Consider the following 27,795-nt stretch of genomic DNA (forward strand, 5'->3'; position numbering starts at 1 on the left):
GTTCTGGGCCCCTCTGTTCAAGAAGGACAGGGAATTGCTTGAAGGAGTCCAGCGCAGAGCCACAAAGATGATTAAGGGAGTGGAACATCTCCCTTATGAGGAGAGGCTGAGGGAGCTGGGTCTCTTTAGCTTGCAAAAGAGGAGACTGAGGGGTGACCTCATCAATGTTTACAAATATGTGAAGGGTAGGTGTCAGGATGATGGAGCTAGGCTTTTTTCAGTGATATCCAGTGATAGGACAAGGGGCAATGGGTGTAAACTGGAGCATAGGAAGTTCCACGTTAACATCAGGAAGAACTTCTTTACTGTAAGAGTGACAGAGCACTGGAACAGGTTGCCCAGGGGGGTTGTGGAGTCTCCTACACTGGAGATATTCAAGGCCCGCCTGGACAAGTTCCTGTGTGATGTACTGTAGGTTACCCTGCACTTGCAGGGGGGTTGGACTAGATGATCTTTTTAGGTCCCTTCCAACCCTTGGGATTCTGTGATTCTGTGATTCTGTGATCATTAAACTGTGTGTTCTGCCTTCATTGTCTGTAATGTCAAAGACCTCAGTCAGGTTTTTTTTGCTCCCTCAAATTTCTTTGGGATTTCTTTTATTCAGCTTAAATTAGTGTTTCAGGTGATCTGTCTAAAGCTTCCTCCTGAGGTTTCTGTACTGCTTGCACCTCAGTCAGATGTGGTTTTGGGCAGGAGAAGGTAATACCTTACTTGAAGTAACCAAAAAGCACTGAAAAGAAGATCCTGCAGTGATAGGTAGTGTGCCCTCCACAGGAGCTGTGCCCCTAGCATGGGAGAGCATCACACTTGTGAGCTCCTGTATGTTGTGTAGGTGAGGCCCTCAGTGCTATGGTTTAGTGGTGGTCTTGGCAGTCCTGGGATAACGGTTAGACTTGATCTGAAAGGTCTTTTCTAATCTAGTTGATTCTATGGTTCCTGGTTCCTGACCCTCAGCACTGCACTGTCCTGGCTGCCTTCTTCCTGCGTGTGCCAACTGTGTTTGAAACCAGATTTGGACAGATTCATAGATGTACCACCTGGTTTCATGCTGTGTTTGTCACTACAGAGAGGCATGAAGCTGCCAGGGAGGCAGAGCTGCTTACATCTCAGTTTTTAAAAGACTTCAACTGTAGTTACCAACCTAAAGGAGGATGTTGAGGGGCAGAGCTGTGAAAATGTGGCTGACTTCTCTTTGGAAACTTCCTCTTGCAGGCAAGAGTGGCACTGAGGGGACAATGTCATGGGCAGCAGCAGGGAGTGAGAAATGAGGCTACTGTTTGCCAGACTTGGATACTGCAGCCTTTTCCCCAACTGAGAATAACACCTCCTTAACCCTGCTGGAAGTGGATTCAGAGCTTCCATGTCTGCTACAGGTCAGCTTTGAGTCAGTTAAAAGGTTGACACCACTAGGGAGAATACCCGCTATACGTATATAATAGGCATAAATTTACTAGCTCTTCACATGTAAGCAGTATGTTAATGTTAGGTTGCCACATCCCAGGCGCCGCACTAAGATGTGGCGTCCAAGAAAATTTGTGGTTAGAGTAAAATTAAGCAGTGTGGGGAATTGAAACTGATTTTCTATTTAGTTTCCTGTTAGGTAATACTCTTCTTCTGTTTCTGTCTTGTGACTCATGGAGGGTGTGTTCTTGTTTATTTGGGCTTCTCTGTTACTTGATGCCTGAGGAGCTGAAACTGGGGACACAAAAGGAGGTGCTGTGAAGGAGCTTCAAGGGTGTAAGAAGGGCTGGGATCTCAGATGAAGGAAGCTAACATGTCTAAATCTGCCTCAAGTTTAAAGAATCTGAGTTTACTGTAACCTCTAGTTTACAGTAAGCATATAACTCATCACCCAAGTAGCACTTCTTGACAGACAGGTGTCAGATGAACAGGGTGCCAAACTCACAAAACTTACCAACTTCCTCAAGTGACCAGAAGCCTATTAGATGGCATGTGAGTGAGGCGTATTACTCCTGTGGTTCCCAACCTGCTCCCGGCCAGGGTTCATGGCTGTCCAGCTCCATGTGGGCTAGAAAGCTCGGCAGACCTGATGGGCACCGGGCTCATGTGGTGCCTCATCTTGAAGGTCAATACACCTGAGTAACGGAGATCCTTTGGTTTCAGGGAGCCCAGTTGACCCTGCATGTGCACTCCTGTCTCAAATCAGGAGCTGCTTCTCAGCTGAGGCACAGTGAACTTAAAGCTGTGGTAGCTGTACTGCAGGCATCCCCTCTGACTTCTCTTACATGTTATCCATCACAGTGCACAGTAACACAAAAAAAAAGCTTTGCAAGAGTTAAGTTGCAAAAAATTCAGCTAGTTAATGTGTAAATATGGGGTCAAGCAGTGAGGTTGTGGAAGGAACTGGTGCCAAGTCACAGATGGCTTTGCTGTAAGCTCTTCAGTTTCTTGGCAGTGCTGCTTCGCAGAGTCCAGCATCACTAGGAACGTGCTACCAGAAACATGTAAAGTGAAAAAACCAAAATGAGACCCTAAACAGAATAATCCCTCTCCATTCTGGCTTTCACCATTCCCTTGCATTTTTATTGCCATCGCAGGGGATCCTGTTGGATCCATTTTGGGTTTCTGTGCTGAGCTGCATGCCCAGAGCTAAACCAGGTTTCCCTGCTTGCTCAGCAGTGAGGAGAGCTGAAAGGGCCTTCAGCAACCTCCACTGCACAGAAACAAGCGTGAAGCTAAACAAATACTTTTTCCTCCTTTCCTTTTCCACGTGCTTTGCTTGGTTGCTAAGGTCTGTGCAGAACAACACCCAGCTTAGTGTAGTACTTTGTTTTTCTTCCTACTAGTGAGGGTGAAATGGGGTAAAATCCTCCACTCTTGCTCTACCACGTGTCCACGTGGTGTTGCAATATCAGCAGGTTTTGCACTGATCAGTGGAGGATGTCCTGCTGGTTCAGGGTATTCCTTCCCTGCCATTATAAGGCTATGAATGCAATGAGATTCCTCTTGATTATTTTATTTTTATGAGCACTCCAGATGCATTTGGCCTGTGGATAGATGAGTGTTCTACTCCTTGCTTTCCCCTAAAACCTCTTTAGGTATCTTTAGGTAGGTGATGTGGGTATTGAGCTACATAGAGCAGGTTTTGACATTGGTAGAGGTACAGCATGGGCAGGTGATGAATTATTCCTTAGAAGGACATGCACCAGTGCCATTTGGGTCAGTTTTGTGCGAAAGGGGAAATGGAGAAGGTAGGAGGCGATTTTAAATGCTTGTGTTCCTTAAGGGATTTGGACTGTTCTTGTTGTTTTACAGTTCCTTCCAGAAAAGGAGCCTTTCCTTTCATGGGCCGAACCAGCTCTCAGCCAGTTTCATTTCAGATGGTAAGGGCTGACAAAAATCTCAGAAAGACCCAGAGGGGATGCAGAGACTGAGCCAAATGAAAACCAGGCAGCAACCATGAAGTGTGCTTGCCTAACAAGAACTGGGAAGTGAGGAAGCTGAATATGTGCTTAGAAAAGCAAATTACTGTAGCGTGGCAGTAGAATGTGAGCTTTGTTCCACACAAAAACCTCGTGGAAAACCTCACGAAAGGGTGTTTGCTAAGGCAAGGATTTCTCCCCCCCCATGTCTGAACTGTGGTGGGGAAATCCTGACGAGGGCACAGCAATTCCAGACATGGGTGGTGGTGGGTTGACCTTGGCTGGCTGCGAGTTGCCACCCAGCCCTTCTCTCACTCCCCCTCCTCAGCAGGACAGGGGGACACAATACAATGAAGAAGCTCACAGGTTGGAATAAGGACAGGGAGATTACTCCCCACTTACCAGCATAGACAGAAGACTGGAATTGGGGAAGATTATTTTATTGCCAATTAGAGTGGGATAATGACAGCTTCCCCCATCTCTTCTTCCTAAGCTCAGCTTCACACTTGACTTTAGTATCCTTTCTGCAGTGGTACAGGGGGATGGTGGTTGGGTTTGGTTCATGATGCTTCATCGCTGGTGCTTATTGCTGTCAGCAACTGCGTCTGGCAGCTGGGTGCATCTCTTTTCATTGCCTGTGCTCTTGAAAAGGTTGGCTTTGGGTATGTTCAGCAGCACTGTCTGAGGGCAGTAGCGTTGTGGCATCACATGTTTTGGGATGAGCTACCATTTAGGATGGTGACCGGGCCTCGCTGGTGCTGGCTTCCAGGTGTTCACATCTGGATCCCTCCCAGCAACCTGCCGTTGTGGGCAGCACTGCTTATCTCGCTCCAGCAGCCCTGCCCGTTCCACAGCTCCACGGGCATCGTCTGCGGCTGCCGTGAGGAAGGCGGCTGGGTGCACGAAGCCTCCTCGTGCGCAGGCTGCGAGCGCGGTGGCCTCCGCAGGAACGGGTCAGCGCTGAGCACGTGTGTGTGCCGCGGGGCCGGGCACAGTGCCTCGGGCCGTGTCTGTGCCCGCCTGCCCCGTTAAGGCGGCCGGTGCGGGCCCGGGCGGCCCGACCCGGCACCGTACGGCAGCTCCCGCCCTTGGGGGGGCGGTGTGTGTGGGGGTGTGTGTGTGCGTCTGTCTCTGTGTGTGTGTGTGTGTGTCTATGTCTCTGTCTGTGTCTATGTCTGTGTGTGTCTGTGTGTGTGTGTGTCTGTGTGTCTGTGTGTGCATCTGTGTGTGCGTCTGTCTCTGTGTGTGTGTGTGCGTGTGTGTCTGTGTGTGTGTGTCTATGTCTCTGTCTGTGTGTGTGTGTGTGTCTATGTCTATGTCTGTGTGTGTGTCTGTGTGTGTGTCTATGTCTCTCTGTGTGTGTGTTTGTGTGTGTGTGTCTGTCTGTGTCTCTGTCTCTGTGTGTCTGTGTCTCTGTGTCTGTCTGTCTGTGTCTGTGTGTGTGTTTGTGTGTATGTGTGTGTGTCTGTGTGTGTGTGTGTGTGTGTGTCTGTGTGTGTGTGTGTGTCTGTCTGTGTCTATGTCTGTGTGTGTGTGTCTGTGTGTTTGTGTGTGTGTGTGTGTCTGTGTCTCTGTCTCTGTGTGTCTGTGTCTGTGTCTGTGTGTGTGTTTGTGTGTGTGTGTGTCTGTGTCTCTGTGTGTCTGTGTCTGTGTGCAGCGCTGGCCGTGACGTCACCGCGGCGCCAGGTTCCCCCCGCCGCGCTGCGCGTGCGCGGCCGTGAGCGGGCATGGGGAGCCCTGCGGGGGGCGGCTGGGGCGCGGCTCCCGCCAAGCGCGCGCGGCGCGGGGTGTGTCGCGGCCCCGAGGCGGAGGCTGACGGGGGCGAGCCGCGGCGCTGGGACACGGAGCGGCTGTGCCGGCACCTGGAGCGCTGCGGCCTGGGCGAGCCCGGCCTCCTGCGCCGCTTCCGGGGTAACGGCGGGGCGCGGGGCCTGGCGCCGGCCGAGCGGCCCGCCCCGCTCCGCCCCGCCGCTGACGCTGTGTTTACTCCCCGCAGAGCACGGAGTCACCGCGAGCATGCTGCTGGACCTGCCCGCCGGCGCCTTCGAGGCCGCGCGTGTCTGGTGAGAGCCGCGCCCGGGAGGCCTCGGGCTGAAGGGAGGGACTGAAGGGCGGCCACGCCGGGAGGCGCCCGCCGCGCTCCGCACCAGCCGCTCCGCTAACACCGGGCAGGGCGTTCGCGAGGGGCTGCGCGGCGGCGAGGCCCTGCCCGGGTCCTGACCCGCTGCCGAGGGGTGCGCAGGAGCTCGGCCGTGAGCGGGTGTTTGTGGTGGAGCGGGCCCGGTGCGGCGGAGTGGGGGTCCTCCGCCCCGGTTTACCGCTTCCTGTGCTGACCCCAGCACGGCCAGTGCCGTACAGGGCGGGGAAGCTTGTGCCCAGTAACTAAAAACATCCATCTGAAAGGCTTTAACGGAGCTGCCACCAACGCGATGACCTTTCGGGTGCTCACAGGACCGTTATAAACCCCAGGGGGTTTGATGAGAACCGTCTTCTTGGCTCAAGTTAATGCTGCTCCATTCTAGTACCGACAGCAGTAATGGTTTTTAAAGAGCAGGGCTGCTCCGTGCAGGATGGGGTTCACCACATCCCTGAGATAAGTCCTGAGCTTTGGGATCTTCGTCTTGCAGCAGTTGCTGGGACTTTGCTCTTTGTTGCCCCTGCTGCAGTAGGGTGGATGGACTGTCACAGGAAAAGAGATTTGGATGTGTGCCCTGATAGGATGCGGATCCTTGGTGGAGTTCAGTGGCCTCAGCACTTGGCAAAGCCTTACAGCGGGCACCTGCCAAGAGCAGAGGAGAACTGAATGCTGCTGGCCTAAAGCACCTGGAGGGTCGCTCCGGGGAGTGATGGAAATGGTTGGTCCCAAAAACCTTGTAACTTTTCTGGGGGTTGGCCTGGCTTCAGCTGCAACCGTTATCTTTTCTTCCTAGTAGCTGGCACAGTGCCTTTGGATTTAGCCTGAGAGTGATGCTAACATCAGTGTTCTAGTTGTTGCTCAGTAGCACTTACCCTGATCAAGGACTTTTCAGTCTCATGCTGTGTCAGTGAGGTGGGGCACAAGGAGCCTGGAGGAAGCTGAGACCAGACTGAAGGGGTATTCCATACCAGAACACGTCACCCCCAGTATAGAAACTGGGGGATGTTACCCAGAAGGGACTCATCACTGCTTGGTTTGGGCTGGGTATCAGTCAGCAGATGGTGAGCAATTGTACTGTGCATCATTTGGGTTTATTGCTTTTTATCTTTCTCCTTTCGGTTTTGTATTCCCTCTCCTTGTTACTTCCCTTATTGTTACTATTATTAGTAGTAGTGTATACAGGACTTTAGTTATTGGGCTGTCCTTATCTCAACCAGTGGATTTAACATTATTTCAGTTCTTCTCCCCATCCTTCCTGGGGGGGGTCCTTTCAGTGCCTTGCTGTTTGTCTGAGCGTCCTGTGCCCATTTGAAGGCTCAGACACACTGGCTTTTGTAGGCAGTTGGGATGGGGCAATAAGGAAGTGCCTGTGATACAGGCCATGGAGTTGAACAGCTGAGAAGAGCACTTGGTTCATGTGAAGGGTAGGTGGTGCTGGGGGTATGGAATGGCATGCCTGTGGGTTTCCTTTTCTAAGGTGTTTCCTTTGGTGAGATCTGACATCTTGTTTCTGTTATATTGAAAACGCTGTGGGTTGGATGAGAAATTGCTGGAGCCTTCTGCTTTTTTAAATCATCTCAACTCTGCACTTAGGAATGAGCCCTTTGCATGCGTTTTCCCACCATACGCTGTGTCCTACAGTAACTTTCATCATTTCGCTGTGACAGGCTGGTAATGAATGCTGATATTTGGTTCACTGACATTCCTGAACTTGCAGTGGGGAAAGCTCGGAATGGCAGGGGCCTAGAGGCAGTGCTGTGGGTTTCCCATCCATTCTCATGTTCGTGGAAGCAGATGTTTTGTGTGAAGCACAGCATGCTGCACACTAGATACGACTGATGAGTAGGGCTGTCTTGCTGATCTCTGCAACAGTTAAGTTCCTAACGGGTGCAGAAAAGGGATTTTCCTGCTTTTGTCTCCTGTGCCGTGAGGGAGGGCGTGGGCAAAGAAGAGGGGGTGGATGGGGAAGTATTGGACCTCACCCTGGTCCTCTCCCTTTGGAAGACAGCCAGCAGTATTGCTTTGGTTGTTACAGCAATTCTGCATGCAGAGCCCTGGAAACCACAGTGCTGACACATGATTTGTGCATAATGTCCTGGTTGAAGCAGTCTTGCCACGTAGCAGGTAAAAAATCCCCTGCTGTTGCTTCCTATCTGGAGAAGGACAGAGAGGTTTTGGTGTTCAGGTGATTCCTGTCACACTATGACTGGACTGATAACATTCTTTGTCATCCAGAGCTGCCACAGGGTTAGTGTTCCTGGAGACAGGGCAGGATGATAAGACACATAAGTCACTGACATGGTGCGTCAGGCAGGGACTTCCCTGTCTGGACCTATTTATTCCCTTTGCTGCTCTGACCCATGCACAGCACCGACCTGTCCCAGGCGTGACTTCAGTAGATGTGTTGTACCCTGCCGAGAGCTGCACTAGCGCCGCTTCATTCAGCCCTGCTGGAGGTGAGTTTCTGGAGCAAAGCAGCACATCCCATGGTTTAGTGTGAGGTGTCCCTGCCCATGGCAGGGGGGTTGGAACTGGATGGTTTTAAGGTCCTTTCCGACCCTAACTATTCTATGATTCTATGATGAGGCTGTGCTCTTTGTGTTTGCACAGGTAGCTGCAGAGTAAACTACTGTCAGTCGTACATAACTGTCCTTTCTCTGCTGTTCTGCTTGCAGTCATTGGTAATTTCTCATGCTTGTAGGCACCCACATGCCTTCCTCTTATGTACCTGCCTATTTTCCAGTTAATGTTCTCTTCTCTCCTGAAATTTTGTGGGATTTAAAAGTATAATCAAGCGCTTTGAGCCAGCAAGCTGTGCTCTGTAGTCAGCAGCTCTGTCCTTCCTTTAATGCTAGGTGAGCTTTGCACCACCTCACCTTCTCAGAAACGTACACCTTGTGGACTTTGTGTGACCAGAAGTATATTGGGGCAGTTGTTCCCTGAGGTCTATTGTGTGACTATATGATGGTGCTGCTGTACCTCCTGCAGCATTGCAGCTTGTTCAAAAGCATGTGTGATGATGTTTAATCTCCTGTCCTGGTTTTGGCTGGGGTAGGGTTAATTTCTTCCTAGTAGCTGGTGCAGTGCTGTGTTTTGGATTTAGTGTGACAGGGATGTTGATAACACAGCAAGGTTTTAGTTGTTGCTTAGTAGCACTTGCCCCAGTCAGGGGCTTCTCAGTGTCTTATGCTTTGCCAGTGAGGAAGGGCACAAGAAACTGGGAGTGAGCAGAGACAGGACAGACATCTGACCCAAACCACCCGAAGGGATATTCTGTTCCATGGAACATCATGGTCAGTATAGAAGCTGTGGGGAGTTGGCTGAAAGAGTCTGATCACTGCTCAGGGATGATCTGGGCATCAGTCAATGAGTGGTGAGCAAATGTTTGGAGCATCACTTATGGTTTTTGGGTTTTATTTCCCTCTCTTTGGTTGTGTCCAATGAGGACCTCAGTTGTAATTAAAAATGTGGGGGTCATCTCTGCACATCAAGTTTGGGTGTTAATTTTTCAAGTCTGCTGGAGCAAAGGTGCTCTGGTCCAGGTGTGGTTCTGCATGTTCGCTAGGTGTCTTGAGAGAGAACTCCACAGAAGGTGAATGTAGATGGCTGGAAGCAGATTGCTTCTGACTTTGTTGTCCCTGAACTGTTTTTGAGGGTTGTGATGGAGTTGCTTGGTTACCAGCCTAAGCATTAGTCGTGCCTGAGATAGCCATACCTGTGGTCAGGAAGGCTGCTCTCTTCTTACAAGTTAAGTATTCTTGGTCCCATTTTCAGCATGGGCCTCAAAGAGCAGCTGCAGTTGCTTTTCCTGGGAGTGTAAGCATAGGTGTGTACAAGCTTCTGGTTTGCTGGCCACAGAAGAGTTCCTTGGCTTTTCCAAGGTTCAAATGCTGAAGTTCATCTCCTTAGGAGAGCAAGAAGAGTGGGCAGATGCAGGTTGCTTTCCTTTGGTGCCCTCAGCTACTTCCTACAGCTCTGTAAATAGTGGGCTCTGTCAGGAATGTATGTGGGGGTTTGTGAGTGCTCCTGTGAGCTGCTCAGGATGTGAAGTAGCACACTGGTCCGAGCATCACCACTGGTGCTTTTCATCGTCACCGTGAGTGGCAGCCGCTGAAGGCTTGACACAGTCTGTGAGCAGAGAGGCTGCAGCCCAAGCGCTCCTTGCTGGGGGAGGAATACTGAGCAGTTAAGACAAAAAGCGCTCAGCAGCAGCTCAGACACCACATGTGTTCAGTAGTTGATGGGCTGTGAATTATTAAATGATTCGGGTGAAAATGTACTGCATTGAGCAGTATTTGTTGATCTTTTATTGTATTGCTTCTGTTAAAGTTTAAATTGAAAAGCTGGTGTAAAACTGGTTTCAGGATGGTTAACTGCTGAGGAGTGTAAAAGGTACAAATCATACCTCCTTGTGATAAGGTGTTTGCTGTCAAATTGAGCTGAAAATATTTTCCTTGGTTTCAAGGACATGCAGGGTCAATAGAAGTGGGTGCAATAGGGTGTATTGTGTCTCCCTCCAAACTTGTCCCACCTGTGCTCTTAGACTGCCATGGGTACAAGAGAGTACCTGTGCTGGACATTTATGTGTTGTGAAGGGGACCCTTAATAATTTACTAACAACGATAGCAAGGTATCTTTATGACATTTTTAACACAGAGTTGACAAACTGAAAGAAATTTTTATGAGAATCGTTTACTGGGACTTTGACGTTTTGGTTTAAGGATTTTTTCCAACTTGTCAGTTATTCAGGCACTGCACGTTGTCGTTCCCATGAAGTTAAAGGGTTTATCCCCAAATGTGACTTTTCCTTAAAGCAATTGATGGAAAAGATGTGTCCTTCCTGGTGGTTCTGTTTCTTGATTCTGTGTAAGTGGGAAAAGCTCTTACACTGCTTTACAGACAATTTCTGTAGCTATTTGTTCTCTTCCCTCTATCCTTGACTTTGGAAGGATAAGTATGTTCAATGTTTTCCTGAAAAAGCTGCAGAGATACTTCCCTGAACAAGGCAACGAATATCAGAGTTAAGATGAACTTGCACAAGTAATTCCATATGTACTGCAAGTTGGAAAGGGAAATGCATTGGAAACTTTGCCCTCAAGGTCCTTTTTTTTCCCTTTCTAGCCTTCCAGCTGAGAGACTGAAAGTTTTGGCCTGCCTGGACAAACTGCAACAGCAACACATGGATGCGATGAAGGTAGCCCAAGTGCCTTGTCACATTATGTTGGGGAGCACTTCTTCCAGGGCTTCACAGCGTTGTCCCTATGCTTGTTTCTCTGCCTCCCTCCTTTTGGCTTGGTGGTTTTGGATGGAGCTGTGGTTCTGCCTTTCCCTTGGTAGTGAGCAGTCTCATAGAAACCACATTAACCAGAAGTACCGTTAAAATCATCAGCAAAGAGCTTCATGTGGGCACCTAGCGGTTGTGAGAGGCAGAGTGAACAGAGGAGCTGTTTGAAGCGTGTTGAGGAGCTCCCCTTTCACATCTCTTTGTGTAGGGCCTCTCCTTGTTGATGCGAAGGGTTAACGGATGTCCAGGGGGGTAGGGTTAAGCCGTTTGTTTAACAATGTTACTGCTTTCTCAACAAATACCTGCTCAACACTTATGGTACTTGCCCGAACAGTGGGAGGACCAAGGATATTGGTAGGAGGAAGGAACAGTATCTCCTGTTCTCTGGACCCCTAAACCAGCTGAAGTCAGCTTCACAGTTTGGACAGTGACTGCATCACCAGGGAACATGTGCAGCGACTAGAGATGAACAGTTCAGGGAAGACTCGATTGCTTCATCTTGAGATCCCTGCCCAGGACCACCAGGAGACCCTACGCAAGCAAGGACCTTTTACCTCATTATAATACGAAGCGGGGATAGGTCATGAATATGTATAGGCGCATTGTGTAACCTCATGAATATGTAATAGTTTAGAGGATAAATATGAAGGAGAACAATGCTGAGGCGCACTTGCCTGTGGAGGAGCCACCCCCTGTGCACCTCAGTGTTGAACAAAGCATTGTACTTCACAGCTTTAACGAGTTGTGGAGTCTGCCCATGCATCATTGTGTTTTTCTGTTAGCTTAGCCCCAGGCTTGGGTTAACAGACTCCTGGCTTCCAGCAGTCTATCACAGTGGTGTATGTTGGTTTAACTCGGGCCAGGGCTGCATGTGTTCTTTGGTAGCCTGTGCGTCTGCTAGAGCCTTGTCAGCTCAGTGGCCGAGAGCAGAGAGAGCACAGGAACACCTGATTTGCCTCGGTGTGATGAAATGGTTTTATCTGCCGTTTTGAGGCAACGTGTGTGTTTATCTTCTTTGGTAAGTCACTGCAGTTACTCAGATGTGTCTTAAAACCCGTGCTTAGGGGTGAGCAAGGAGTATGCCTTTTGTATTGCAGTTATCTTGGGGTTTGCATTTTGGCTTATGACAAAAAATAAGAACCATAATTTCCACACTGCAAAATTTCGCTTGATTTTAAAGAGCACAGTGTCAAACCAGACACTTCTTACTGGCTGTCACAGCCTTGTATTGTGGCGTCCTGCTTTTAACTGGAGTAGCAGATCAGTAAAGACCGTTGTTCTCTCAAGTGTTAAGTCTTTAGTGGAGAAAACCAAACACCGAGCCTGACCATTGTAGTTATCTTTTACCTTGGTGCCTATTTCTTTTCAAAGTCAAATTTTAAATGTTAATTACACTTCTGCTTGGCTTTTCTAGGTTTTTAACGACCCAATTCATGGGCACATTGAAATACATCCCCTTCTTGTTCGTATCATTGACACACCGCAGTTTCAGCGCCTCAGATACATTAAGCAGCTTGGTGGCACTTACTTTGTTTTTCCAGGAGCCTCTCACAACCGCTTTGAACATTCTATAGGGTAAGGTGGTGATGTCTTGCATTTGCATTCCCCTGAGGAGTCTGTTAACCTGGTTCCATTGTGAAGTGCCAGGCAAGGGGGGATGCTGTCTTTGGGCACTGGTGAATACTGCTGTGGTGGCAGTTACGGTCTCACTAATGTTTCTGGATGTGCTGTGTGATTATGGGCTGTTCTCTTGAACTTCAAAACAGACAAAGAAACCCACAAGACATATCAGTGTTAGGTTTCCTTTTCCACCACTTTTTGTAAGAATAATGTTAACTGTGAGTGGTTTATGTTCTCCTTGGTCAGAACTTGAGTTTTAAAGCACAGACCTGGAAAGGTACCAGGGCTATTATAAATGACTTGCCAGACAGTTTTATTCCCCTTATGTTGTTCAGCACAGCTAAACCCCCTTTTATCAGCAGTGTTTGCCTTTGCAGTTGTGTGTGCTTTGTGCAATTGATGGCAGCTTGTCGGGCTGTTAGCTCTAAGGTAAACAGAAGCCGATGATGGACCCAAGGATTCCTGGATTGCTGTCATTCGCAGTCCACGGAGAAGCTGATTAATGACAAATTCAAGCTTGTTTTAAAGGTGTAACCCAAGGTGCAATGAAATTGAACTTGTCAGTGTTTGTTTTTTCAAGAGGTCTGGCCAGCCTAAATTTGCTTCTATTAACGCTGAAATATTGTGGAGTAGGTCTGGAGTATGCTCCTGCTCCGTGACACTAAAAAGATGCAAATGTCTGTTGCAAGAGGGCCGGATCAGGGAGGCTGGAATTGATTGTATCTGGTAAACCTGAAAAGACAAAAATGTGAGGGATATAAACAAAGATTTCACAAGAGGAATCTGCAAACTCCAGTGGTATCAACAACCTTTCCCTTTAAACTGTTCAATTCATGGAATTAAACTTGGGACAGTTCTCAAGCTCTGTGTGCCTATCGGTCTAGTGAAAAACCACCAAACAGTAAAAGTTGGTCTGATCAATGATACTGCCCTGTCACATGAAAGCTTGCCTTGCTTTAAGGTGTTCTGCAAGATTGGGGCAGGTAGAAAAGGAAGCTGGGTAGAGCTTGTGAACACATTACAGGAGTTCCTATCATGAGAACAGTGTGTCCTATTCTGTGTAATTAAATGCCAGGCATAAAATGAGTGACAGGAAGAGAAAGAGTTGTCATAAGCTGCTGTTAAAACAGCAATTTGAAAGAGCAAAATGCTTTGGTGACTGTGGTGAACCTTTGTAGTTGCACTGACTGGAAGTTGAGGGATGTTGTGTAAGCTGTAGTGCTTCAGGATGCAGGCTGTTGATAATGCTTTACACAGTTACAGTTGTTACCATGTTTGGGGCATGGTATCTCATGCTTTCTTGCTTTCAAATGTATTACTGATGACTGAAATTCTACTACTGGAAATACTTTGTGACTTTCTTGCAGGTTAGAGGTTTTGTTGTATGCTACCTGTTAGACAAGAGCTGTGACTTAAAGGACTTAATTTTTCTTCTTCTGCAACAGGGTGGGCTATTTAGCAGGATGTCTGGTTCGTGCACTGAAGGAGAGACAACCGGAACTGGATATAACCCAGCGAGACATCCTCTGTGTAGAAATTGCTGGGCTTTGTCATGATTTGGGTAAGTTACATTTGAGATGGATTGTTGCTCTTTGAAAGCTAACCGGGATCAAAAGCTGTCTTTGAGGTCAGAATGAGACAGCTCTTTTGGGCTGCTCAGTGCATGGCCATATTGCAGGAGAGGATTTATCTGTTCCTGGAACATCTCCTATGGAGACAGGCTAGAGACGGTGTGGAGAAGAGAAGGCTCCGTGGAGACCTTAGAGCAGCTTCCAGTACCTAAAGGGGACAGGCAAGAAAGCTGGAGAGGGGCTTTGTACAAGGGCCTGTAGTGCTAGCACAAGGAGGGAATGGCTTTAAAGTGACAGAGGGGAGATTTACATACAAGGAAATACTTCCCTGTGAGGGTGCTGAGGCGCTGGCACAGGGTGCCCAGAGAAGCTGTGGCTGCCCCATCCCTGGCAGTGCTCAAGGCCAGGTTGTGCACAGGGGCTTGGAGCAAGCTGCTCCAGTGGAAGGGGTCCCTGCCCATGGCAGTGGGGTTGGAACTGGATGAGCTTTAACCAGTCTGTGATTCTGTATGTCCAGATCAAGTCAAATATAAGAGAGCCCAGATCCTTAGCTTGCTCAAAATATTTTTACTGACAACCATGCCTCAGATTAAACCTCTGTCATCTTTACTTTTAAGGTCATGGGCCATTTTCACACATGTTTGATGGAAGATTTATTCCACTCACTCGTCCAGATTGGAAGTGGAAGGTGGGCTTTTCACTATTAAAGTAAAAGTAGAAAACTGATTTTTTTTAAAGGGAGAATAATTAATCTTTGAAAACTGCCAGTGCTTGTGAGAACATAAGTGTCATCTAGGCTTTTCTTACTGCATCGTTTTGATGGCATAATCAAAACCCAGAATGTTGTCTTCTCATCATGTGGTGATTCCCTTGTTCCCTGTTTCTTTGGGAAACATCAGCCCCCTCCAGCATGGCCATGAGCAGATGCAGCCTTACTAGCAATGCAGAAAGAGGTGTGAAGCAAAGGAAGTGAGGGCAGGCGCTTGTCACCAGCATCCCTTCCCTGAAAGTACGGATGCTCTTGAACTCCTGTGTGCTTTCATGAGACCTCCCTGTGTACACGTCCTCTTCCTGCAGATGTCACGCTGGGTGACACGGAGGAGAAATGAAATCCCGATCTTGTCAGTGCCTGTAGGGTGTCTCTGACGAGGCAGCAGCGTGCGTTAGGGCTGCTCTGATCGTTTCAAGCCAGCATTGGGCCTTTAAATGCGTGTTGTGAGCTTTACCCTGAATATATTTTACAAACGCAAAATACCAACAGGGAGCTTGCTTCCAGTTTTTAGTTCAAGGATGTTTAATACAGTGTTTAGAATTCAACCTTTCAGAAACTTTGAAGAGTTTCAAGGGTTCTTTGCTGCAAATGAAATATAACACAGGCCTTTCACGCCTGCCTCTGCTTGCAATTCCTAAGCAGAATCAGCTGAGTAAAGTTGTTAATCTTCTGCACAGTAGAATTGGTTATTTTGTCTTTCAGCATTGTAACCGTCTTACTGCTGTTTGTTAGAATGGATTGTTAGAAGTAACAGCTCTCTGCTGAACAGTGTGTGTCCTGTTTGTTTTAATAGCAAATGAACAGAAACTAACCCAGGTGCTGCACTTGGACCCCCCCACCATGCCGAGGTGCCCTGCCAGGCACTCCTGCTGGCTTAGGAGAAAGCTGTGACACTGCAGGAAAGATGCTTAAGCTTGGTGATGCAACTTTTAGGTGTTGGTTTGGGTTTTTTTCACAGCATGAAACTGCTTCTGTTAAAATGTTTGAGCACCTGATTGCTTCCAATAAACTAGAAAAAGTCATGGAGTCGTATGGTCTTGTCCTGGAAGAAGATATGGCCTTCATTAAGGAACAAATAGGAGGACCTACAGATGAAGCCGCATGTGAGATATCGGTGAGTCAGTGTGCTGGTCCTGTGGTTATCCCAATAGATGTCTTTAATTTTACTGGAAGAGTAGATAATTTCTGCATCTGTATTTAGCCCCATGATTATCCTGACACAAGAGATGCTGGAGAAGTGTAATGATTATTTCTTATCGTGTTGGCAGGAGGTGGGGGCCTCACTGTGTTACTTGGCCTAGGTCTTCTTGAGAAGCTCTTACCTCCGAATCTTCAGATTAGAGGACAGCTTAAGAATGTTACTTGAGTAGCTAGATTGGTGGAACTGCATTTTTAACCGAAACCTGAAATGACCAGGTCGGGATAACAGCCTGTTTACTGGAACCTGAAGGTGGTGATGGGAGGTTGTGTTTTCAGGTGGCCATACGAAGAAAACATGGAGGTAGTTCAGGGGAACAAGCTGATAATACATAACAAAACATGGAGGTAGTTCAGGGGAACAAGCTGATAATACATAACAAAACTGAGAACTGGCAGAGATGAGGCAATGAGCAATCCAAAGCATGGCCCAAGTGCCAGAGCCACATCAGTAGCAAAATGCTTGAATTTATTGCAGTAACAAACACAGAGGCGGGGTTAAGACTTGACAAATGTGTTGCCTCAGGGGGCAAGGAAGAAGAGATTGTGATTATTAATTCATTCTTAGAGTTGCAAGGATTAAGTCCTTTCTCCTCACTTTACAGCTCTTGTCATCTCTTCAGGGGCACCCATTCAGTCACTGCCAGAATTAAGAACCCATCAGTGGGAGATCTGTCATGACAATCTGGTCCTAATCAGAATCTGTGTATTGTCCCAGATGAATAACCCACAAATGTTAGCACTTGCCCGTCATTTTCTGCTGCAGTAGCGTGTAGTTCGACCACGTGTACTCTAGCAGTCGGATGACAAACCCGGGGAGCTTGGCATAATAGAATTCATTCTGAGATCTTACAGGAATAGGATATTCGTTCACAAAGATTGCAAGTTAATATTTACCCACTCCTGCTCATTTGCACACACATCTTGCTGCCTGCCACTTCCATTGATCTTGTGCCTTGTTCCTACCCCATGTCTGCTTTTCCGTGGTTGGATTCTGTGCCTGTTTCCCAGGAGGATAAAAGCAAAAGGAGTGTCAGATAAGATATATGGCAACCTTCTTGCCACCCTCCTGGTGTTGTGCTGCAGGGCCTTCCACTGGCAGCCATTCCTGTATGTTGTGCAGAAGTGGTGTCCTGAACATTGTCCCTGTAGCAGAGCATTTTGTGATCAGTACAGGATGGTTTTAGCTATGATGCGCTTTCTACCCGCTGCTTGCACGTTTCCATTCTTACTCATCTCGATTTGAATAGTTCTGTGACACAGGTAACATGAAAGCCATTTATCTGCTTGTACACAAGAGAATCATGACATTTTTCAAGGAAGTAATGTTTCTGTGCAATTTGTATCTTGTTACTTTGGCATTGATTTCCTGTTTGCCTCACGGCAGAGTTATCCCTGGCGGGCTGGGAGTTTAAGTGGCTGACTGTTTAAAAAACAATTTTTGTTTAAAACATCTCAGTAGCTGTTTTAAAACTGGTCTATAAAGTTGTGTAGTTGATTGCAGAAGACTGCAAGACAGTGACATGTTTATGGGTTTACCTGGCTCCCCAGGGATTAAATGATTCCAACCTTTTCCCCTCTTTGTTACTTTAGTGGAGTGGGAAATGAAGTACTTGTGTACGTGGTTTTTATTCTTCCTGGTATCCTGGAATGTCAGATGCTTATGCCCAGGTTGTGGATTTCTGATGCCAGACAGCTTCTGAAGGCATTTTTCGTAGAATCATAGAAGAGTTAGGGTTGGAAAGGACCTTACCAGCATCCAGTTCCAACCCCCTGCCATGGGCAGGGACACCTCACACTAAACCCTGCCACCCAAGGCTCTGTCCAACCTGGCCTTGAACACCGCCAGGGAGGGAGCATTCACAGCTTCCCTGGGCAACCCATTCCAGTGCCTCACCACCCTCACAGTAAAGAATTTCTTCCTTATATCCAATCTAAACTTCCCCTGTTTCAGTTTGAACCCGTTGTTTAAATGTGAACTTTTATTATCTTTGCTACCTCAGTGTTGGATGTTTATCACAGGCAAAAATCAAAATGTGTTCCCCTGGTCTTTAAAAATAGTTCTGACATTGTTCGCACACTTTAATTTCTTATTGTTTCTGATTGTTCTTTTTCCTTCTTGGCCTCCTCTGTTAGTGGCCATACCGAGGTCGACCAAAGGAGAAAAGTTTCCTGTATGAGGTAGTAGCTAACAAGAAAAATGGCATTGACGTTGACAAATGGGATTATTTTGCCAGGTACAAATTCTTCAGTGTTTGTTATGAATTCCCGCTGAAATCATGCTCCTGTATGTACAAGTGTCATCTCCTTGTTAAACGCTCTCTGTGGGATATTTCTAGGGATTGCCATCACCTAGGAATCCAGAATAATTTTGATTATAAGCGGTTACTTAAATTCATTCGGGTCTGTGAAGTGAAAAACCAGAGGCACATCTGTACCCGTGACAAGGTGAGTGTGAACAGAGGGCATGCTCAGCAGCAAAATGAGTGTGAGGTAGAGCAGGACGCTGAGAACATATGGGTCATGGCAGAGCCTGGCTGGGCAGCGTGCTGCGGCTGCACTCTGCATTGCAGGGGGTGCAGGGGTTGTCTACTGGATCCTTTTTTAGCCCAAGAGAGGAAGATAGAGTAGCTGCTCTGAAAAGCCTTCTCACAACTGGTTTAAGGAAGGGAGGGACAGAGCAAGCCTCTGTTTGGAAGGGTTTGTGGCGTATCCTTCCAGGGGAGACTTTGGAAAAGCATCAGCTGGGCATGATCCTGCTCCAGGTCTTCTGAGCAAGAGGGGAATGTGACTTTGGGGCTGCAAAAGGGGGAGGCCCTCTTCTTTGAGCTGCCTGGCTCACTGTCAGGCACTGTGCAAGATAACCGTTCTGCTCCATGCTGCAGATGGAAGGAGATAGCTCATTTGGTTCCTTGATTGTTGTAGTTTTGCAGTTAAGGTGATGTCAAAAGTAAAAGGTGGTTGGTTTTTTTTTGATTCAGGAAGTTGGAAATTTGTATGATATGTTCCACACACGGAATTGCCTGCACCGGCGAGCGTACCAGCATAAGATTGGCAACATCATTGAAATAATGCAAGTATTATATGTCCCTTTTCTTGCATTCCATTAATCTTTAGATTCTTGTAACTGTGTATCTGTCTGGAATAGTCAGATCATCAATAAAGCGTGACACAGAAAATAAGCCACTTGGCTGTATAACCAGAGTGTGCTTATGCTGTTCTGACTGCAGACAGCTGAAGGTCAGATCTTTAGCTTCAAGTCAGTGTGCTTAGCTCAAACTGGCTGCTTACTAATACTGTAAAGTAAGGAGCAAGCTTAATGCAGCTCAGCTGAGGCCTGACATTGTGTCTGTGTTATGCCAGAGCAGGAATTGTTCTGGCTACCTGCATTTGTAACTCTCTTACTGATGTCTGCAGAAGTTTTTTACTCTTCTTGAAAGCGGAAAACTTAGCATCCTCAAACACATTTTCATTAGGATCTTGGCTGCCTAGTTACCCTCTGCTGAGTTTGGAACGAAAGAACACAGAGGATTGCACAGTACGAGAGTGATTCATGACTGCTTTCATTTCATAAACTTCAGCTCCTGGTTTAGAGATCCTCTAAAAGACTAAAAATGTCAAGGTTTGACGGTACCAACATGTCAGGAGTAATACAGCCAAGAAATGTACTTCTTGGCTTACCATAGTTCCAGGAGCCTATCCAAATGAGCGTAAGAGCTGGAAATGACAACGGAGTACAGGGAACTGTGGAAGAACTTGATCTTTGAAACAGCAGTGTTTCCCACCTGTAAAATACCATGTGTTCATGATGCTTCACCTTTACAATGCTTTGTATTCTCTCTGTTAGCTCCTGGAGTCTGTAAAAGGCTATGGTCATCTGTGAGGCAGCCTCCTTGCAGCTGGGGGGACCATGTCACTGTCTTGCAAGGTTCTGTAATCATCTAAGCAATGTTAAGCACAGTCTGAAGCAGAACAGAGCACTCATTCATTGACAGAAGGTGAAAGTCTGATCTGAACTTGTGTTCAGTAACTGGAAATACTCTGTTGAAATGTGCAATGACAGCATGGAGATAGGACACATTGCAGTGCATCAGGGACTGCTGTGTGCTTGGAATGCAGTTTCATCTGTCACATTTATAAGTACTAATGCATTTCTCTGTTGACTCTTGAGCAGTAAGGTGTTTCAAACTGATGCTATCCTTAAGTCTTAATTTTGTCTCAAACCAGGATTACAGAAGCCCTTCAAAAAGCAGACAAGTTTTTTAAAATAGAAGGCTCTGGAGGAAAACAGTACCAGATTTCCACAGCGATGGAGGACATGGAGGCCTACACTAAGTTAACTGGTATGAGCTCTGAGAATTCTTTTGTGTTTGAGTAAAACAACATCAGTACCCATTAAAATGCTGTTTTGACAGCTGTTGGCACAGTGGGTCATTGCCCACAACTAGGACTCTAAAACACTGCTGGTGGGGCAGATCTGGACCATCCAGTCTCTGAGCATTCACATCTTGCTGGGAGACCAAGACCTTCTAGTTTAAATTACTTTTATGTTGAGAAGAAAGAAAAGCACCAATTTCCTATGTTCTGCACACATTCAGAGTATTGCAGGCAGTGCTGGCAGGAGGAATTCTGCTTGTGTCCTGAGTACTTGTCACACATGGGATAAGTCAGTGATAACTACAATGTGGTTGGTTGAAACTAGCCCCAGGTTTCAAAGGGCTCTGATGGGGTCCGATTTGATTTGCTTGAGACATGGCTAGCCTGGTTGCAAATGTAACAGGAGAAAACAATATATGAACATCTTAGTTTATTGCTCTGGTTGCTCAGGTAAGAGCTTGTGAGAATGTAGGGTAAGTACATGGAGCAGCAGCCTGCTTGAAGACACGTGGAGAAACTCCAGTGTGATTACAGAGAGAAGTGAACACGAGTTGAGACTTGTGATGTTTTCCCATTTCTCAGGGTCTGGCTCAGTGCTGTGAAGAGGAAACACAGAGAACTGACTTAATTCTTAGCCACAGAAACTGGCTTGAGTTGTGTTGTGTCCTCTGACAGTCTGTCATTCCTCATAGAGAAGTACCTGGCTTTGATCAACCTTGTCCATAGAACCAACCTTCAGTTAAAGGTGTTGGGTACATGGTTTATAACTTGCTTCTGGAGTGTGTTGGTTGCTTCTTAAGCCAGCTGTGGTCCTAGGCAGGATGTTGCAGCACGTGTCAAAGCTACTTAGAGTATTTTTGGCTGGGGAAAGTGAATAGACACGGGTGCAGCTGTGTTGTTTGTGAGAGGCAGCAGCATCCTGACAGCAGCAATCTCTTACGACAGCCAAAAATAACTTCTCTGCTCTGAAGCCACATCAAAAGAGACCTGTGTCTTGCTGCTCATATTGATGGTCGGAAACACACTGAGTACTTCACTGTCTTGTGGAGACAGGAGGGGGACTTTGATGCTAGCAGCTGAAGTCTGAGAAATCCGGAAGGTTTAATGGAAGTACTTTATTCTTTTACAAGATAGAGCAGCCTGTCCATAAGCCAGGTAGTGCTGGGGCTCAGAACAGTCTGCTGAACAAGACTGGTTAAATAAGAACTGGAAGCAGCTTCAGTGATAAAACTCATTGCAGGGGTGAGCATTGAGCTGTTTTTATTGCCAGCTATTATGACTCTGATGATACTGTGACTTGTCAGGCTCCGTGTGTTCAGTCATTCTCTGAAAGCGAGTGTCTTTCCTGAACCAGCAGTTTCTTGTTGCTTTAACCTTTGTCCCTGTACACGTGTTTTGCTGTGACCCTGCCTTCTGACATACTTAACAATCAATGCAACTTTGGCAGATAATATCTACCTGGAAATTCTGCACTCAAGTTCTCCAGAGCTGAAGGAGGCACAAGAAATCCTGCATAAAATAGAACGACGCGAATTATACAAGTTCTTAGGAGAGACTCAGCCTGAAACAAGAAGTGAAGTTGTACAGGTAATGTCCATTGCTGAAAGAGTCCGGATTCTGTCCCTGTAAAAATGTTCTCTAAGTCACTGACCACCTTTTTATTTCATATCTGTATGGGTTTGGTTTGGGGTTTTCTTTCTCTTTTTAGAAGAATAAGGTTAGAGAATGACCACCTGATATCTTACTGCTCTGCTCCTCCTTTTGTTTGAAGAGGTTTGCTTGTGTTCTTTCAGCTAAGCAGTAGTGTTAAGAGATTCTGTATTAAAAAAAAGTAGGAGGAAATAAGAGGCAGGGAAACATTAAATGGTTGTACATTGATAGTCAAGTTTCTGCCCTTCTGTGAAGGAGGAGATCAGGATAGGAAGCCTGTTCAGGATAGTTGCCTGTTTCAGTACTGTTGAAGGCTCAATTTCCTGCAATAGGACATAGTGTCTGTCCTGCTCCTTAAGAGACCATAATGCCATTATGTTTAGAATCAGAACAGTTTGGGTTGCAGTGGACCCCTAAAGGCCACCTAATCCAAACCCCTGCAGTGAGCAGGAACATCTTCCACTAGATGAGGTTGCTCACAGCCCTGTCTGGTTTTGTGATCCTCAAGCTGGCCAGAGCCAAGGGAACATCCCAGGTGCAGAATTCTTAAATTCAGAGCTGGGATTCCAGTTAATGCAAACTGGAAGAGGTGACTTGAAAAAAAAGACAACCAAACAGTAGCAAAGAAAAGGAGCAAGTTAGCTTGACACATTCTGATGCAGAGTAGAAATAGAACAGCTTACAAACAAGCTGCCTCCTGTCAGTTGCCTCCTGGCAATTCTTTCTTCTAGGTTTGCTCTCAGTCTAAACCTTTTCTTGGCTTCTTGAGTCACAACAAATCACACACATACCTCAGCTTGGCAATGTGTGTGATTCCCTGCTCTTCAGAGCAGTCTCCCTTTCTTTGCAATGGACAAATAATGTCTGCAATGGACGTAAAAAATTCCTTCCCTTCTGGACGTGGCTCCCGGGTGCTCTGTGCTGCACTTGAAGCTTTTGGTTTGTTTCTACACATTGGTAGAACATTTGTGGCTAAGGTATGCAAGGGTTCAAGCAATCAGGTTGCTGCAAGAAGAGTCTGTCAGGCTAGGAAGAAATGAAAGCTTTAGTTTAGCGACACGTTCTGTCATGCTCTTTGTTGCCTTGGTCTAGACCTGATAGTGCGTAAATGTAACCTGCATCACTGTCTTTATTCTTCAGAACAATAGCCTGGCAGAAAGCATTGCTAAATCCAAGCCAGAAAAGGATCCTCCAGATGTGGAACTGAAGGCTGAAGATTTTGTAGTTGATGTAAGTATCTCTTCGGGCAGGTTCAGAGTCAAAACTTCTCAGTGACAGAGGCCTTGTGTGCCATAGCGAAAACTGGAGTTATGTTTCAATGCATTATTATTGTCCTATTTCATTAGTGTCATTTACAGAAGTATATTGTGTATCCTTTTGTAGGTATTGAGAGAAAGCTAACGACAAGCATTAACAAGTGCCATTTTCTTTGTTTTACATGCAAGGTTGTCAATATGGATTATGGAATGAAAGAACAGAATCCCATTGATAATGTTCTCTTCTACTGCAAGGCTGATCCTTCCAAGGCAGTCAAGATCAGTAAAGAGCAGGTAGTCTTTTCATTTGTCTCAACTGGCTTCTAAAGGGCATCTTTGCAGCCTGTGAGGATTCCACAACCTCCCCACAACCTCTGCAAGAGCTACCACAAAGGGCTGTACTTGCTGCCGTCGCGTCTTTGGTGCGTGTTGCGCTAAGATAATCTGGAAACCTGACAGCCTTTGCATATGAACAGTATTTAACTTGGATACACTGGGAATGGATTTGGATAGAACTCGTGGACTGTAGTGGGATGTCTTCTACTGCTTTCAGTTTGTTTTCAGATGGAAGAATTGAAGTTCAGTGGCCTCTAAATTCCAAGAAATCCTAAAGCTTTTTTCTTCTTTTATTCCAAAGGTTTCGAAGCTGTTACCCAGGACCTTTGCTGAGCAGGTTATCCGGGTTTATTGCAAAAGTCAGGATCCAGTTGTTGTTTCAGCTGCAAAACAGTATTTCATTCAGTGGTGCATGGACAAGAATTTCACCAAACCACCGGTAACAAATTCACTTGTTATTTTTACTGTTCTGAAAGCTGATTGTTTGTTGGCTTTGTCTTTGTGGCAGAGCCACTCCTCACTAACCTAGCTTCTGGTTTTATTGTGGCTCATGTCAGGGATGTGCTTGGTTTCACTGAAACAGGGATAGATTTGCATTGATTTAACTCACTGCTCCTCCAGCAGATTCATGGTCAGTCTCTTTGCTCTGAGTGGAAAATACCTGTGGGAACAAGACTGCAAACCTCTGCTCTCTGGGCAGCTAGTCTGTAGTCCAAGTTGACTGCAAGGCCTCATCTGTTCTCTGCATTGCCCTTTTCTGTCAGCTCCCAACATACAAGTTTCCAGCTGTGAGGGAGGAAGAGGGTCTGTTACAGCTCATCTTAAGGTTTGTTTCATTTTGTGTTGGGAACAGCCTCAGAGCTGCCCTGGCAAGTGAAATGGAGACTCTAAAGCACACACTCAGGGTGTCAGTACATCCTGAGTCCATACATCTTGCTTTGCATTCCTCCTGCCAAAGATGGTGGAGCAGCCTGTACCAGGCTGTAAACCACAGCAGTGGCTGTAAACTGGTGATGTGTGATACAGCATCCCCATTACATCCCCCTGCATTACAAGAAGGTGGGCACCTTCATCTAAAAACAATTACCCTTTACTGATAGTTCCAGTATATCTATCCCTGTAGGGAAGCAGTTGTAGTTACATCAGGTAAGCTTTTTTCAGCAGAAAATGCTCCTGGAGCCACTCCACTACATGTGTGAGTTGTCTTATGTCATGCTTTTGGCATCCGTCTTCTGAGAGCAGTTAAATTCAGAAGGGCTTTTTGCAAATGCATTGAGCAACAGGTATTCTCTGCCTGTGGCTTGTAGAGTACAGCTGTATCCTGTAAGCGTGTTCTACTTGAGGCATATCCATCCTGAAGGCCCCGGCATGTTGCAGAACATCACAACGTGCATCTCACCAGCTTATTTCTAAACTTAGAGAGCGTATCGCTCTCTTGTCTGTGTTTGCCTGAGCACTTTTTATATATATATACACATACATACATATATATATACACATATATATGTATATGCACCTGGGACTGATGGGTTGCAGCACTTTTAAATGAGGAACTGTGGCAAATTCCAAGAAAATGTGTAGTAATGTCTCTGATTCATGTACCAATGCCCAAAATACCAGCTTGCCAATGCTCCTAGATCTGCTACTAATGAGGTAGGAAGAAGAGATCTGCTGATGGTGAAGGCTTCTGTCACAGGGTTTGGTTGTTTTCTCCCCACCAAATGTTACTCCCCACCACTGACTTACAGCATCTCCGGGATGCAGCCTTCAGCGTTGGTTGATTTACAATGCTTCTAGGAGCAGGGACTTTATTTATTTGTTTATTAGTAAGTCTGATACTGAGCTTCCTTTCCCCTGCTTTAGGATAGAAAGCAAACGTGGATGTGCTATCATTAATGTTTTCTGACTTCCAATAACAGGATAGTGATGTGGTTGCCCCTCATCTAATTCCAAATGAAAGAAAGCTGGAATAATGCAAGGGATGATGGACACAGGACAACTCCAGAACCCAGCTGCAAACAGAGGCTTCCTTTTGATAAGTAACCCTTGTCCTTTTAGCACTATTCGGTCTGCTCCTTCAGAAGATGAGTAAACGTGATCAGCAACTCCTTTCAAAGCCGGTTGGATGGACTGTAAGAATTCCTTGCACAATGCAGAAATGCATTTTACTGTACAGTGTGTTTTAACGTGGGTATTTAAAGTGCATATTCCAAATGAACTTTTAAAAAACCAACTGCCTATTACAGCAGACTCAATCCTCATTTATTTTTGAATGTATTGGCACTGTGTAGTGAGAGTAACTTTCAACATTGCAATTCATTGTTAGTACAAGAAGCGCTGACGACGTTACTGTTCCTGCCAGTCCCCATTGCTCCCCATCGCTGCTTAAGATGATTGTGACATTGCATGAACAGGCAGAAAAGCTCCCAGCTCAGGGGTGGTTTTTTGGGGTTGTTTGGGGTTTTTTCTGCAATACCTGAAGAAGAGAGGAGTAAATATGGCCTGAAAACCCCGTGACTTGGCAGAACATTGACATAACCTTAAATGGCATCTTCAGGAATAGTAAAACTGATTTCTTCATAAAGAAGAACATAAAAGGAAGGGAGAGGAGAATCTTTTTAATAACCAAAGATTACTTTTCTGGTATTCCAAAAGCTGATGAAGATGCAGGCCTCTTGCTCTAAGCGTGACACAGTTCCTATTGAAGTAAACAATGCATTGCAGTGACATGCAACCTTTTGTTCTTTTATAGGGTATTTTTGATACATTGAATGTTATATTTTTACTCACTGAACTGCAGAAGCTGCTCAAACCGTCCATTGTTTGAGTACCTGCAGGAGAGCAGAGCTACCTGGATGCTTGTCAGGGCAGCCAGCCGCGTGTCCTGGGCACGGTTAGTGCATCCCAGCAGGATGCTGCTCTGGTGCTGCTTGTCCTTGCTCCAGTTCTGCATTACACTATGCTCAGCAGGCTCTTCAGGTATTCTTCCATTCTTGTGTCCCTTCCTTTGTCTCCTGGATCTCTGATTGCTGTTCCTGTGTCATTTTTCTCTCCCTTGTAGAACTATAAGGGTTTTTCCGTTTTGACCTTACTGGCAGTACTCCTGTGAGTATTGCCAAGTGTCTGTCCAATTGGAAAAGTGAGCGAGGAAGACCTTTTTCCTCTCACCTTTTACTCAGGTCTAAGAGGAAGGCTGCTTTCAGTAAAGAAAAAGCTAAAAGCTCGAAAAAGCCCCCCCTCAGAACTGAAATTGCAAATCAAAAGGTTCAGCAACGCTCAGAAACTGGAACAAGCTTTGGCTTTTGGGGTGTGGGGAAGGCAGCGTTCAGCGCGCTGTTCTGCCGGGTTAGTTTCTGAAAACTAACACAAAGGGAAGTCCCTGTGAGAGAACCTCAGAGCTCTCTTCAGATCATTGCATTGCCTTTGCCCTTTTTATCACGGGAACCGGTAGCCGTTCGGCAGAGGGAGGATGAGCGGTCATGTGCTTAACTCGGATTTCATTTGTTTCAATAACCAGAAGTTGGTTTGTGCTCTGCTGTACCTGAGCTCATGTCTAAAGGTGATGGGTGCCATGCAACCTCTGCTGTTCATCCTCAACAGTACTTCACACCTGCAGGTGTACCAGGTAGCTACTGGAAAGTGACAGGACCTCTGTAAAGGCTTTTAAAGAACTTAGATGCTTCAAGAATGAACATCATAAAGGCATTTGTCTCCCTTATCTGCATAAAATCAAGTATTGTTCAGCACAGTGTAATTTTGTTACCGTTGCTTGGGTTTGTTTTGAATCTGTTGTAAAAGGTGCACTTTATACTTGGGAAATACCTTTTGCTTACGTTTAAGCAGAAATTCATACTTGTTTTGCATTTCTTTTTCTCTAACGTTAATCTGAGCCTCTATGGACTAAGATTAGATTTATAAACAATGATTTTATTATTCTTTTAAGGAATTGCGGTGTGTGGACTTTGTGTGCTCAAGACTGTTTCAATAGTTACAAACAGCCCCCATGTATTTCTAAAGGCCAAGCGCTGCTCTGTGGCAGTGCAGGTCTTGAAGTGGTTTCTGAATCTAGGGGAATGGTACCTGCAGCGGAGGCAGTGCAGCTGTACAGGCCTCTTGTGCCTGGGAAGAGCAGGTTGGCCTCCATCCCCCAGTGCCCAGGCTGGCTTTAGGCACTGCTCCAGCTGTTGTGTAGGGGAAGAAGGAAAAGTGAAG

General features: G+C 46.3%; 1 protein-coding gene across 2 annotated transcripts; it reads left to right on the plus strand.

Annotated features, from left to right (window-relative positions):
• The first annotated feature begins 5,095 nt into the window (after positions 1–5,095).
• SAMHD1 (SAM and HD domain containing deoxynucleoside triphosphate triphosphohydrolase 1) lies at positions 5,096–27,525 on the plus strand. 2 transcript variants are annotated; one of them, XM_065691271.1, is made up of 16 exons: positions 5,096–5,294; positions 5,380–5,446; positions 10,642–10,714; positions 12,219–12,379; positions 13,870–13,985; positions 14,613–14,683; positions 15,726–15,881; positions 18,101–18,201; positions 18,304–18,412; positions 18,946–19,037; positions 20,192–20,307; positions 21,789–21,928; positions 23,132–23,221; positions 23,437–23,541; positions 23,885–24,022; positions 25,503–27,525. In XM_065691271.1, the coding sequence occupies exons 1-16, from the start codon at positions 5,111–5,113 to the stop codon at positions 25,554–25,556; spliced, it is 1,773 nt and encodes a 590-aa protein (XP_065547343.1). In that variant the 5' UTR covers positions 5,096–5,110; the 3' UTR covers positions 25,557–27,525. The 2 variants fall into 2 exon arrangements, with proteins under 2 accessions (XP_065547343.1, XP_065547344.1); XM_065691272.1 differs by lacking the exons at positions 5,096–5,294; positions 5,380–5,446 and adding an exon at positions 7,899–7,976.
• Positions 27,526–27,795: the final 270 nt, after the last annotated feature.

Source organism: Lathamus discolor, chromosome 11 (assembly GCF_037157495.1).
Source record: "Lathamus discolor isolate bLatDis1 chromosome 11, bLatDis1.hap1, whole genome shotgun sequence".
Taxonomy (NCBI): Eukaryota; Metazoa; Chordata; class Aves; order Psittaciformes; family Psittacidae; genus Lathamus; species Lathamus discolor.